General features: G+C 37.0%; 1 protein-coding gene across 1 annotated transcript; it reads left to right on the plus strand.

Annotated features, from left to right (window-relative positions):
* Positions 1-5,417: 5,417 nt before the first annotated feature.
* Positions 5,418-8,725, plus strand: LOC142335256 (uncharacterized). Its single transcript, XM_075383676.1, has 2 exons — positions 5,418-6,055; positions 7,589-8,725. The coding sequence occupies exons 1-2, from the start codon at positions 5,758-5,760 to the stop codon at positions 8,557-8,559; spliced, it is 1,269 nt and encodes a 422-aa protein (XP_075239791.1). The 5' UTR covers positions 5,418-5,757; the 3' UTR covers positions 8,560-8,725.
* Positions 8,726-14,715: the final 5,990 nt, after the last annotated feature.

Raw genomic sequence — 14,715 nt, forward strand, 5'->3', positions numbered from 1 at the left:
TTTCCTTTAAAAACAAATTCCAGCTTTTTGGTGTTTTGATTGAAGCTATCTATTAATTACCCAACTCCGATTTTTCAAATCAATCAAAACTCAAATGAATTATGCGAATTGAATTGAGCATGAGTGGCCTCAGAAATTGACGTATCTTCAATGTTTTTGAAAATTCTTTATTCTATCACTTGAATCGAAAATTCAAAATGAAAAACAATTTTTCTGTTCAATTGAACAGTCCTCTAAATAAAACCCTTAATTTTCACACAAAAAAATTGATCATAAAGTTAGAAAAAAAGCAAATCTGAAAGAACTCTTTCGATGTGCTGCGTCCTTTTTCCTCGATCTCTGGAGAAACTGTTTCCTATAGTCTTTTTTCTACATCAAGAATGTCGCAAATCTATAGCCGAGTATTCGCTTAGCGAATTCACTGACACAATTTGGTGCGCTCATATTGTATCTGAAAGTTCGAAGCAAGAGAAAGATTATATTGGGGAACTTATCGCGAAGTCTTAAACGGAGACAATTAATTAGCATTAGCTAAAATTTATGAACAGTTGGTTGTTCCTAAGGCGACATCCAGGCACCAGAAAGGTATGTGAACGGTCAGTTAATAATAGGGGACATCAATAATCAAGTTTGACTTCTACAAATTTAACCTTCGAATAAATTAGGTACATCGTATTTAATTATTACTTCTCTAAGTGAACATGAACAACAGATTCTTGCTTATGACAAATATTAAAATGTACAAATTGTGGAATTTTTTGTAATAATATGTATAATATATTTTTTTTCACCTGTTTTATAATTACGAAATGAAATTTACCTATTATGATTAACTAGTGATATTAGTAAACGAAATGAAGGTTTTCCTACTCAGTTTTGATACTAATGTGTGTTATCTTCTTCGTCATCTTGATTGAGTTCATAATTAGGGCTTTGATTTGCCGGCCGAACTCTGTGATTTGAAATGGAGACGCTACCGATGCTAGGAGATGAGAACTCGTTGGGGTTGGGCTCTAATTGATTTGCAGTGTCGCTGATGGTTTACACAATGCTAGGTTGGAATTATTCAGCCTGTTTCTTTCGTTTCGACGTGTGCAAACCCGGAGGTCAAGAATGGGCTGATTCGCCTGACTAATCATTGTTATCTAAGCCATAGTACTTTGGAGTGCTGCGAATGGGTTTTCCGCTTCCTGACGTGATATCTTTCTATTTTTTTCTTCAATTTTTATGGTATATCGTTAGAAAAACTTTTCTCTTTGTTTAGATTAGAAGAAGGTTCTCTATCCAATACACATAATTAAAATAAACCATTGAGAATTTTATCATCGCAACAAAATTTTTGTACACAAAATAATGTGAACCCCAACCCTCCTCCCCAACCCTACAAATCCTTTCTATTTTTCTTTTTCCTTCAAATTTTTCGGACAACACCCCTTTTTCATACTGCGATAAAACTTTTATTTTTCAGAAAAAAAAGAGTGGTCTCTAGGAGCTACAAATTTATGTTTTTCTTTTTGTTGCTAGGATATATAAACAAAATGTCAACATTTGATTGAAGGGGAAAAGCAACTCTTGCATATGCAATCCCGCTTTTTGAAAAAAAATGATGGGAAAATAAGTAGGAACAGATAAATTTGCTATTTCAATAGTTCTGATCAGTATTTTTACTTCACTACAAATAAATGGGACGGCCAAAATCGAGTGAACGAAATACGCAATTATGCATGTATTTCCTCCCCACTATAATGGGTTGGGACAATGTCAAAATTTTCTGTGGCACAGACGAAGAATTTGTCTAAGCTCTGTTGTAGTTTGAGGTTTTTAACCTAGCTTCTCTCATTAGCGAAAAGTTATTAAAAACGTTTCAAACTGCTTGTGAATTTGTTTCAAGTGGCTACTGGATAAATAAAATTTCATTAAATCAACAAACGAACCCGTTCTTCTGCAGCAATTAGCGTTTTTGAAATGCTTGAGAGGCACGTTGGAACATTATGTGCTAGATGCAGCCTTGCATAAAACAGCTCGTTTTCACTTTATGCTCGGATGTCAAATTTTTTCAGACAATTTTTTTTGCAAATAGTTCTATCTAATTAGAAAATCTTGGTTCATAAACGATCATTGTTATCAGTTCAACCCATGCAATCACCCATGCAATCACACTCGTTTCCTTCTTGGAAAAATTGTTTGAGGTAAAACTTCCTGTTCTGGACCATCAAATTTCACCCGCCACTGAGTTACAGCTACTATGATGATGTATTAACTTTTGAGCTCGCCACTCATTGGGTGAGTCAAAGACTTATCAGAATAGATTGTCCCGGCTCATGGATGACACACTATTCAAGGCCGACTCGCCTCTTAACTTCTGCAACAAGGATTCAAAGATTTGATCCAGTTTCATATGTGTCTATAATATCGCATCCCTTGCTAGGAGCATGATTGCAGACCCCCGAATTGCTGTAACAGAGACTGATTGAGATAACCTACCCAAGGCTACCGGCAACCACGCCGGCTACCAGTTTCTGTTATCAGACAGAGTAGCGATTGGTTTGAGGGTCTTACGAACTGTCTCTGAAAATCCTCCAAAACGTTTCGAAAGCCAGAGGAATTACTTGAATTCCGACTTCACTACAGTGCTGGGCGTACTGTTTGTACTTCCTGTCCTCAGCAGCTGACAGTGCGAAACCACTCTTCTCCGACGCACTTATTATGAGGCTTGACTGCAAGGGAGAAGTAACGGTAACGTCTAAAGCTGCTGGTTGACCGGCATTCCATACAGGTAAGAAAATGTCAAATGCGCCCGGTCTGGAGTTTTTGTCGGGTAGTAACCTTTTCTGTTCACAGATGGGAGACAAAAGAGCTCCCGAGCAAGCTGATATAATTTTGTCTCGTATACGTTCATGACGAGAGATCATATCACCGCGACCATGTCATGACACCACATTTTCGCCCATTACATCTAGAGTCCCAGATTTACAAAAAGGACATCTTCTCTCGTTCTCGTAAAATTTTACACCCAGTCGATATTTGAGAGCAACACGGAACTCATTGGAAGATAGGTGTAGTCCCAGAGCTGGAATGGGGGCTGCGGATAACCAGGCACCAGACTGCGGTAGAGAAAGAGAATGTAAGCGAGCTTTTTCTCTTATGGAACTTTGTTTTCCTAACAAGTTGTCGAAGGCTGAGTTATCAAGTTCCTCCTGAATTTTTTTTTGAGAGGGATATGTCATCGCATTTTTGCCGAATTCTCCAACTACCTTAACAAATGAGATGTGTTCAGTTGGATTATGGCCTGTTAATTTTTCTACAAGAACAAAGGAATGAAAAACATATCCAACGTATGCAGCCTGAACTTGATCTGCTGATCGTATTTTTCCTACACCGGTTTTATTGATTGGAAGGCATGCTTGGTCCCAAGAGGTGTCTGACAACAAAACTCCAAGAATACCTTCAAAGGTTGCACGCTGAACCGAATCAAATTTTCGAAGGATTTTATTTGATTCGTCCGGAGGAGAATTGCATTGCAATGAGTAGACCATTTTGAGAGCACAAAAGGCAAAAACGCAAAATACCAAGAGCACGTTGAGGATCGTCTACATTTGCTAAATTGTCTAGAAGTTCCTCTAATTTTTTAACGCGTTTGAGTAAACAATCGGAAACAAAAGCATCAGATCCTATAGTAGCTCCTAAAATTTCAATTCCATCTACACAGTTCCTCTTGATCAAACTGTCAACTTTCGTCATGCTTTCGATTGACCATAGCTCGCACTTATCCTCCCTGAGTTCTAAACCAAATTTTTCTCCTGATTCTGAGAGAATTTCTAACGCTTTACAAAGTTCGATCTCGGTTCCTGCAATAATTCCGTCATCGACATACCAGCAATGTTGCGAGAGATTTGGTTTCAGACAATCATTTAATTATCACGAAGTTCTGAAAACTCAGCGCGCCAATAGTATTAGGATGTGGTAGAACGGTATTGGTTTTGTTGAGGTTTCCAAATTGTGTTAGTTGAGAATAAATTTAAATCAAAGCAACCAATGCAGTAACTGTCTGCTACCTTTTCACACACGTGTCACGGGGTGAAAAATTGCTTCAGGTTGTATATAAAACTTCTCAAGGACGACCGAAACTCGAATAAATGTAAACGAGGAAGTTCAAATACAGCAATTGACGGGATCGATTTCTCACGTACCACTCAGAAGTTTTTACGGCCAAGATTGACAGAACAGAAAGAAACCAATTGAAGCACATAGCTCAAAGCCCTACCAATGTCAGCAAGTGATTAACACATTTTTGAGGGTTGAGTAGAAAAAAATTATTATTGCCTCAATTTCATTGCCTGGTTCTGCTAGTTCAATGTTCTCGTGCTTATTCTGTTCAGTAAAATGGCATCAGAAAAAAGGCTGGCAACTCAAAAAAGTATTTCTAGGTCAGCTTTACAGGATCCAAGCACATATCACATTGGTGACAAGTGGAAACATTTGAAAATGCCCCTTTCCCCGTTTTTTCTTGTCTATTCGAGCTCCTTCCTTTCGAAATCTTTCAATAAACTGTTTGGATTTGTTTAGATGATCTAGCTGGCTTTATTTAACTAGAGTCTATTAAATTTTGTGCAATTCGGGGAAAGGAAAACAAATTTAGTGTAAAGCTTCCCATTTTCACAGCGGACTTGATCCCTGGGGACTTAGCGCCTCTTAAATGGGGTGAAGAGAGAGGAGAAAGTACAGGTAGGTGGGAGGGAGTTAGGGAGACAGCAATATCGACACACGACAACACGCAACAACCACTCAACCGGCCGATGTGTCTTTCAGCATAATTTAGACTCCGTCAGTTTATTTGTTAAACACAGAAAAGGATAATGTCTTTTGACTAGTAACATTGGGTGTCAGCAACAAAGTTGTGAGGGGGCTAAATTGCGTGAGTGATGTTGGGATTAATGTGTTGTAGGGGGAGGGGTGAGAGGGCTGGGTGGTCGTCTAAGTGGGTTGGGGATGGTTTGGGGGCTGTAGGGCGAAGGGTGCGGAGTAGTTAGTTAAAGTAGTGGTTAGGATAGAGAGAGACAATCAAGCATTGAGAGAATGGGAACAGAGAGGATTAATTAGTTTGTGCGAGTAAGCCGAGGGGAGATGGGATAAACAAATTATGGTTAGCCTCCTAAAATCCAATAAATAGAAAGTTTACAATGGCGGGGAAAGCCAGGTTTGGCTTAATTAATTACAGAGGTAGGCCTGTTTAAGCGAACAGCAGGTTACATATTGGCCAGGTAACGTGTCCCAATTTCGCCTTGTGCTATCCAGGTTAAATGCCGGGCCAGCAAGTGCAAATTGTTGCCATCTGGTTGCTATTGGGGATCCAGATGAGGCCAATTGGGGAGTTTAATCAAAGCCCTCCTCGGCCCTCGCTTCCCTCCTCACCTTGCCAAGTTGAAAGCCAGATTAGCGCCCTCTCTCAAAATGCTCAACCCAGCAGAGCCCAAATTCAATTGTCAGGATTAGAGCTCAACAGTAAATCGCCCAAATCGTAAATAATCGCTACGCATAATTCACTAAATTTGAATCACATAATTTTCACAGCCCTCTTTAAGGCACCCCAAAGCTTCCCTAGTCCCCGGGCCAAAGGAAAAGTTGCTTCCGCTTAGCCAAGTCGGATCTGCAAGTTTAAACAAAGGTATCCTCCACACACGAGTTTTTGTGTACTTTTTAAACGCACACGGGCTGTGGGGTGGGAGAGGATCGCGACTAGGGATCTCGTGTGAAAACATGGACAGTGTGGTGACAAAGATAGTTGACAAGTGCTGTCCTAATTTGAAGCAGTCAGAGATACACAACCACCCCACCTCCACTCTCCAACCATCTGGCTCTTCCACCTCCTCCTCCTCCTCCGCTTCGTCTGGGGTGGCTCCGACAACCACCACCCCTGCCTCCGCCAAGCAGCCACCCCACTCCACCAACAACACCTCCCCTGCCTCATCACATCCCCATAGCAACCATCATCATCAACAACAACAGCGATACAATAACAACAGCAGTAAACAATCTACAACTGAGCGAACAAAAGGTAAACAAAGCATTATCACCATTAAATCCCACTCCCTTGATTTCGTTACCTGTGCTTAAGATTGACAAATAAAAGCATGTTTCAAATTTGCAACAAAATAAAGTTTGGCTAGAGAAGGGAAAAGCTAGGGTTCAAAAATTTGACAAACTTAATTAGGCTATTAGGTTGTGTTAATCATTTGCGTTCTTGACACGCTCAGGGCAATCTTGTTACATTTTGATAGTGTTCTTCTACAGATCACACGTGTTTTTATTAATCATAATTGCAACACATGAGCTGCATATTTCACATGATTTCGAAGTCTGAGCTGCGGAACCCAAAATGTCAACGTTCTGCAAAATTAGATTTAATTCGCTGCTCAGCAATCTTTCAGCGACAACGCCGTGTTCTCATTCAAAAATTGAAAGAAGCTTCAAAATGATAATAATCTCTAGGTATCGCTGCATCTGTTGCCTGTGTCGTTAGCCAGCGGTATTCCCCCCGGGGGTCCCTACTTTTCCCATCATTAAGTTAAGGCTCGCCTACAAACCTGTTCACTTTGACACTTTAATTAATAAACTGGAATCAGTCCACTTGAACTAAGTGACGTTTTAGATAACAAATATTGGTAATAAATATTTATTATTTTTACTTTATTGCTTTCTCCAAATTATAGGCAATTATAGTATTCTGTCTGATAATGGTCGCTTGATCACAGAGCAGAGGACGAGAGTGTGGGGGGGGGGGGGGGGGCTTAGGGGGTTATTGTGGTGAGAGAGTAGCCGCGGCTGCTAATGCAATAAAGTTGACCGGCTTTCCCACCGGAGACAATTGGCTATTAAATGGCAAGCGAGGGAGCAGAGAGTGGGGAGGTAGTTTGAGTGAGAGAGAGAGAGAGAAAGTTGTGTATGAGTGGGTATGTTTGAGCACCCCTGCTTGCTTATTGTTAATAAATGGAGAGAGAATAAGTTAGTTGGCAAAATTAATAAAGATCAGTTTTGAGAGCTGGTTAATAAAGTTTTGTGGCTCAATGGCGCACACAAGTCTTGCTAGTTTTGACCAGAGAAGTTATTAATCTTTTTAAGACCAGCGGGATTTTATTAAGACTAATAAATTCGAAACTGGCTTTATTGCTGATAAGATGGCCCACAGTTTAAACCCAATTACACCGCTGAGCTCTAATCTATATTAATCATCAGTGCGCCCGTTTAAACTCCATTTTAATCTCCATTTTCCATAATACAGATCCTGGGCCCTGTCCACCGCCCGACCCACTTTATCCTTTAAACGCCAACCTCAACAGCCAACCCAAAACTACTGCTACCAATACTAGTGAAACAATACTAGTAAAATAATGCCACGTTGAACTTTGAACTGCTGAAACCAACAAACCTACTGATGATATACTTTTAATCGCACTCTTTATCCGAATACAAGAGTTACATTTGTCCCGTCTATTGTTTAAAATTAAGCAAAAAGAAGCTAATGCACATTCGCAACTCTCTTCTTTTTAGCTTTGATCAAAAATTAGTTAATTTTAAAATTGCTTTACAGAGGGTCACAACCACCAGCAAGACTCGCAGTCGAAGAACGTTATCAGAGCGAGCGGAAAAATGGTATCAACAGCCTCGAACACCAAATCATCAGCTGATATGTATCACCCAATGCAAGCTAACATTCTGAATACAAACACTACAGTCATGGAACCTCACCCCTCAGAAATATCCCCGAATGGGGGAGGGGCCAACAACCGAGAACGCAGACAGAGAACCCAGTTCACTTCCCACCAGCTAAGGGAACTGGAGTCCATGTTCGCCAGGAATCGCTACCCGGACATGGCGACCAGAGAAAGACTATCTGCATGGATCAATCTGTCAGAAACTAAAGTGCGGATTTGGTTCAAAAACCGACGCGCTAAGTGGCGGAAAAAAGAGCGCCACACGACACAACAAACATCTGCAATTGATTCGTGGAAGCCAAGTTCTCTACTGCAAACTACGCCTAATGTTCCTCCCTTTAACTACCCCAACTATGACCCTCTTCGCTCGTCTTTAGTCTCGGCTGGGGCACCCAACGCTTTTAACGTTGACTCTAAAACCACCTCGCCTTTCATTGCTCCAACTAACGCTTTTGGATCATGCTCTGCCTCGCCTTTCCGCTCTTATGCCCAGCCATCCTGGAACTTTTTTTCCAATACCCTTCAATCCCAATTTCACGCCGTGCAACCCTTCGGAGGGCACTCTTACAGCGATCCAATGCTGGACCACCACTTAAACCCATTCGGGCACTCGGCTGCAACAACTGCTACCGGTGTACCCCCTCCCCTTGGTGGGGCGGGTACAAATGACAGCCTTTTGACGGCAGCAGGCGCAGCTGCCATGAACAACAGCAACCTCTCACAGACACAAGCTCCACCCAATCCTTACATAGTGAAGCAAGAGTTTTGGCCGGAATTAGACGCACGTGGAGCCACAAACACAATAGCAGCTGCACAAAACAATTGTTTTCCAGTTACATCCAGATGAACACAATCTAGTTGGTCTATTGCCACTAATTTCTATATCTCAATCTTTAGTGCCTACTTTCTTTCTGTTTGCTTTGAATTGTCTTCTAGATCAATTTATTCTCATGTCTTATGTAGCTCTTCCTAGTCGGCTTTTTCTTTTACAATTCAAATGTGTTCATATCCTATTTTTTCTCTGTCGCATCATTTGAATGAATGACGCTACATCTTGTGTTCTATGTGTTTATACTTGAATCTCACACTAAAGTAAGCCCGTTAATTAAATGCGGTGCAAGACAATCTTGTATCAGGTCTGGATAAACAAGAATTGCCAACTCGGATGGTTCCACAGAATTGTTCATTTTTTGATTCCATCTAAGAGTTGCTCATCAAACTTAAATATTATCCCACGATTTTTCCAGAATGTTTTCACAGCGTTGCCTTTGTTTGCTTGCCTCAGAACATTTGTTTTTATTTTAGGAGAGAAAGAATAAATCTTGATTCAATGAGGATAGACGAGCTGTTGCTTTAAAAAAGATCACTGTTTACTTGTTTGTTCGATAGAAATCTAACGTGGATAGTAACTCCATGCGCAAGTATAAATTCATCTAAGAAAACATTACATTTTTTGTTGCCGTAACTTAAAGGAAAATAGGGTAACATATATGACATATGTTAGTCTTTTTAACTAAAATATACAATATTTTAGCACAATAGAATTGTTGCTCTTTGACGGAATATCAGGAAATGACTAAAAAGAATACGGGAAAATAAGTGTTGCACTTGGTTGACCGGTTAATTTGTTCAGAAACAAAACTTTTTTAAAAAGAAAAAATTAAGCAGGGAAAATCGACCGAACTTTTTCAGAAAAAATAATGAAACTTGCCAAATACAAACGCCAGTGTCAAAAAATGAATTTGTAACATACATAACACGAGAAATAACACCAATAGCGGTTTTATTTGCCTAAAATATATTTTTTTCTTTACCAAGAAGGATATTAAAACCGTAAAATGCTTTTACGAAAAACAAATTTAAAAAATTAAAAAAAAAGAAAATTTAAGACTAGGGAAACCTCTATAGTTTAATACAAAATGGTACCGAGAAAATGAAATAAAAACGAACAGGAAGTTAGATCTACTTGAAACTGAAAGAAACATGGAATTAATTTAAAGGTGAGTTGCTGATTAAACAACAAAATTAAAGTCTTAAAAGGGTGACCACAAGTTTCAGTGAAGGAGCATGCCTTCAATTCGTTATTCTGAGCAAGTTTCAATCAAAGGCTCTTTCATGATTTTTTGTAGAAGTTGAGGTTTCGTTGTGACGATGAGCGTCATGTAGGAAGAGCGAAAAAGCCCTCGAGTTTTTGGTATGCATATATTATTTTTTTTTCTATATCATACAACCGTCATAGATGTTTTATATTTATACTTTTTCCAAGCTTTTGATTGAGAATTATCAGAATGATAGATAAGGTGGAATCTTTAGTTGTCAAAGAACTGACAACATTAAAAAATGTTACGCAAACCTCTTTATATAAAAAAAACCGGTGCGGAAACTTACCATTAAATTGTCTAAAATTTTCTCTCTTGATTTTCTCTCCAGAGCAACATGGTTTTAGGAAAAATCATTCAACCATCACTCAATTACTTTTCGACTGCAACAGGTTGTATGAGTTACTTGAAGCAAACAAAATGCCAATGACAGTGTATCTAGACATAGCAAAGGCCTTTGATACCATCAATTATAATATTATACTTTTAAAATAATGTCGAATGGGATTTGACAGCGCTTTCTTGAGGTTTTTCGCGTCATATTTAACTGATCGACAGCAGAGTTGTAATATCTTGCGGTAAATCGAACTTTCGACCAATCACCAGCAGTGGGCCTCAAGGGTCAATTTTTACAGTGTTTCTTTTGTCCGTTTATATAAGTGACCTAACCGGAATAATGGTCAATTAGTGCTATTTATACGCACATGACTCAAAAATCGTCAGCACTGTAGACAAAAAAATTCAGCTGGAAAAAGATATTGAAAATGATATTCTTTGGAGCAAGGAGAATTGGTTAAACTTCAATTTCGATAAGTTTAAAAACATGCAAATTTCATTAAGTAAAAATCAAAACCAGCAAAATTTGCGTCTTCCCAGCAAGGGAACTCTCTCACAGGAAACCCACTTCAAAAACTTATATGTGTTGGGCATATATGTTTCAGAAAATTTATTATGGGATTATCACTTAATTTTTGTTCTACAAAAAGCAAATCAGAAGCTTGCTTATCTAAAGAGAATAATTCCAAGTGAAACAAAATTGTCAGTCAAATGCAACCTAGTCAAAACTTACATATTGTCGATTTTGTGTTATGGTTCAAATGTTTGATGTGCCAGTAAAACCATCGTCAGGCAAATGGAAAGGTTTCAGAGAAACATTTTAAAATGGATACAATCAAACAGTCTTTTTACTGATAAAGATTACAATGATTGTCTTCGATCAGTAAATATACTTCCAATCACACATCAATTTGTTTTTTGGATCTCTTAGTTTTAAACAGAATTTTAACAAGAAAACGTCCACTTGAGGCAGAGCAATTTTGGCGAATAGAGAATGAACATCCGAAAACACGATCAAACGAGAAAGTTTTTTTATACTCAAACGAATGTAATCGCCAGCGTTGCCGATCTATCTTTTTCTACCGAGTTACAAACTTCAACAATTCGATGTCACTGGCGCTTGATTTTCCCAACCATAGCCCATATTCAAGTCCTCCCAAATTCAAAGGAGAAGTCAAACAATATCTATTTGATTGAGCTAAGAAGAAATTTTATGACAAATCATACCCATATGGAAGGACAGTGTTTGAGGGAAATCAAATTCAAGCCCCGTTAGGGACTTACTAAGCTTGGTGAAACCAAGTTTAGTGAAATTTATTATTATTATTATTATTATTATTATTATTATTATTATGATTATTATTATTATTATTATTATTATTATTATTATTATTATTATTATTTTTTATTATTATTATTATTATTATTATTATTATTAGTATTATTATTATTATTATTATTATTATTATTATTTTTATTATTATTATTAGTATTATTATTATTATTATTATTTTTATTATTATTATTATTATTATTATTATTATTATTGTTATTATTATTATTATTATTATTATTATTATTATTATTATTATTATTATTATTGTTATTATTATTATTATTATTATTATTATTATTATGTTTATTATTATTATTATTATTATTATTATTATTATTATTATTATTGCTTATAAACTGTTTAATCTTTTGTTCCGACCCCGTTTAGTGGGGGATGAACTGTATGCTCAGCTGTTTTTTGTCAGTCAACTTTGGCTGATCGGTATATCTGATGTACAAAATCATGGGTAGTGTCATCAAAAAGCCCATGCATTCTAGCAAATTTAGTCAGAAAAAATATCTTTGTTTTTGAGGAGATATCCAGGTTTAGCATTTCGTTTGTTGGTTGTTGTTTTTTCTCGTTTTTTCGCTCAACATTTTGCGTAATTTGGTTTCTCACCAATCTTGCTGGTTATATGTTTTAACGATAGTGTTCTTGGTTTTAACTTTAAAGTCAGAGGAAGATTGCTAAACTGTTTGTCAAACTCAAGTGAAGGTGATTCGTAAATCCCCTAATACACAGGTTGTTCAAAGTATAAGATTTTGTGTGAAATCTTTAACTTCTTTGCGCTAGTTTTATTCTTAGCGTCTTTTGCACAACTTTTTTAAAACACCAGTTGATCTGCAAGGCAATCCAATGAAGAAATTCTATACTGCAAAAGGAAGTCAAAAATTGAGATGAAAAAATCCATAAAACCAATTTCAGATATCCGGAGTTTAATTTTTTTCTACTTAGTTTTGGTTGCCAGATCTACTGTTTATTGGAAGTAATAATTAGTTTATTCCGTTCCCTGGTAGCAAGAGTGTACCTTATTGTTCATACACCATCTTAGTTGGGGATGAATTATGTAATCAACAAAGTTTTTTTATCAGTCAGTTTTCGCATATTGAGATTTTGATCGTACAGAGTTGTGGTTTGTATCAATAGAAAGCTTTTCAAGTACAGAATATTAATTTGATGTTTTTTCCCAGAGTTATCGAGGAATCAACTTTAAATCATGTGTGCTCATTCATGTTAAAATTTAAAACAACGGTGCTAATGGTTTTCCCTTTAAAGATAGGAGACGTTTGCTGAAAAATTTGATTCAATTTATTCGGCTAAAATTGCGGCTCAAAACTTTTTGTCAAAAAACAGCACCTGATATTCTTTTACAGCGCATTCTTTTTCTAATTTGCTTGAAGCAAAGGCCTAAAACCTGTTGAAAATTTTTTCCCAATTCTTCCATGCCCACGTAGGAAAATATGAGTTGTTTTAAAGCACGTTATCAATTGAAAAAATAGCGCATGCGCCTTGGGGGGGGGGGGTGTGGCGTAAAAGTTAAATGTCAGCTGAGCTGGGGTGCCAAGACACAATAGATGCAACCTACTGACACATCCCTTTAAACTAAATGGAGGACCGCTGAACATCAGTTTTCTAGGAAAGTTTCCAGGAAATGATATTTTGCGGGTTTTTTCTAAAATTAAATTAATAATTTGCCAAAATTCGTTATCTTTTTGGTAAATTGTTAAAAACTGGACTACATGTTTTTCATTTCATTGAGCTTTTAACCTTCAATTAAGCTAGTTTTTCAATTGCTGTTAGGTTGAAGTCGACGTTGTTGACTCAGACAACATTCATTTTCGTTTTTTTTTAAATTTTTTTTTTCGGTTTTTGATATGCACTTGCCCTATGGTCATTTGCGGCGCTCGACTGCTGAATTGAAATGGGAAACGATGTCGGCTGTTATATAATATCATCTTCTAAGAAGTGCAAATGAGTTTTTTTTTATATGATTACTACTTTTCTATACTTTGATTTCACTAATTTTTGAAAACTGTAAATTTTGGCAATTATTGCTTTAATTCTTTTTAGTTGTCTCGCGTATTATTGATTTTTGCAAAGTAATTGCAGCACTGCGCGTTCGTTTTGGAAAACAAGAAGGTTAATTTTATTTGCTGGCAAAAAAAATTAATCGATTGTGATATCCTCAACATCAATAGTTCTCGGAGAAAAGTTAATTCTCAATTTTCAGTTTTCATTTCTATTTCTTTTGATATTTTTGCGTATGTAGGGTCCTGTACCTTTTTGACTATCGAAATCTTTTTTCACTATTCGATGAGCCATCTAATCGGATTTCTCGGATTCCACAAAAAACTCATAAAAGGAGTTTTTTGTATTTTGCTCAATTTAATTATTTTTTGTCTTCAAGCTTAGTTTCATTAAGACAGGTCACATTAACTTTCCAGTAATAATAAATAAACCTCTCAAATTTTCCAGCTGTTAGCTCTGGATATTTTTGATTTTATCGCCTTGTAGTTTCAAAAAATTTTGATTGTTTTGGGTCGTATCATTATCAAAATTTTTAAAATTAATTAATATCAACATCACTTCATCTACCGAATGAAAAAACTGGCCGCAATTTTGGCATCAAAAACTATTGTGCTCGAAAGTGTCGAAAACCTAAATCTTGAAATACCAACATGACTGTCAATCGCACTGTCAACATCATTTCCTCCGATGAAATTCAAAATGGATTCATATTATAGCAAGAAGTATAACTCCAAATAGGATAATTAAGATGTTAAGTATATTGCTTTCATCTTAGACGGTCTTCGGATTTTTTGATTTTTTGCATTGGGAAAACTAAAACAATTTTTATTCGTGGGTTCGTGGCGCGTGCGCTCCATAAATAATTTTTATCCTTGCATAGTGATTCAATGTATAAAAACCCATGTGATTGAACAAGGCATGCAAAGAAAGTAAAAAATTCCTCCCAAAACTATTAAAACGCTAAACCAGATAAAATCTCTAATAACATGTAATGTTTGGTACATGGATGATGCAGTACTAATAGTTGTCTCTGATTGTTTCAAACCTTTAATGGGCCGGTCCTTCTGCTCCAAGACTGTCAGTCGTTGAAAAGGTTTTTTTCTGATGAAGATGAAGACACAGATCGTGACTCGTGGACGACTTCATGACAGACAAATATTTGAAGAAAGTGGATCGCATTGACATAGGTATTGAAAAATCTACG

Source organism: Convolutriloba macropyga, chromosome 2 (assembly GCF_964194025.1).
Source record: "Convolutriloba macropyga chromosome 2, txConMacr16.3, whole genome shotgun sequence".
Classification (NCBI taxonomy): Eukaryota; Metazoa; Xenacoelomorpha; order Acoela; family Convolutidae; genus Convolutriloba; species Convolutriloba macropyga.

Coding starts and splice junctions, on each gene's coding strand:
- LOC142335256 (XM_075383676.1), top strand. CDS start 5,758: ATGGACAGTGTGGTGACAAAGATAGTTGACAAGTGCTGTCCTAATTTG. Junction 6,056..7,588: donor TACAACTGAGCGAACAAAAG/GTAAACAAAGCA, acceptor ATTGCTTTACAG/AGGGTCACAACCACCAGCAA.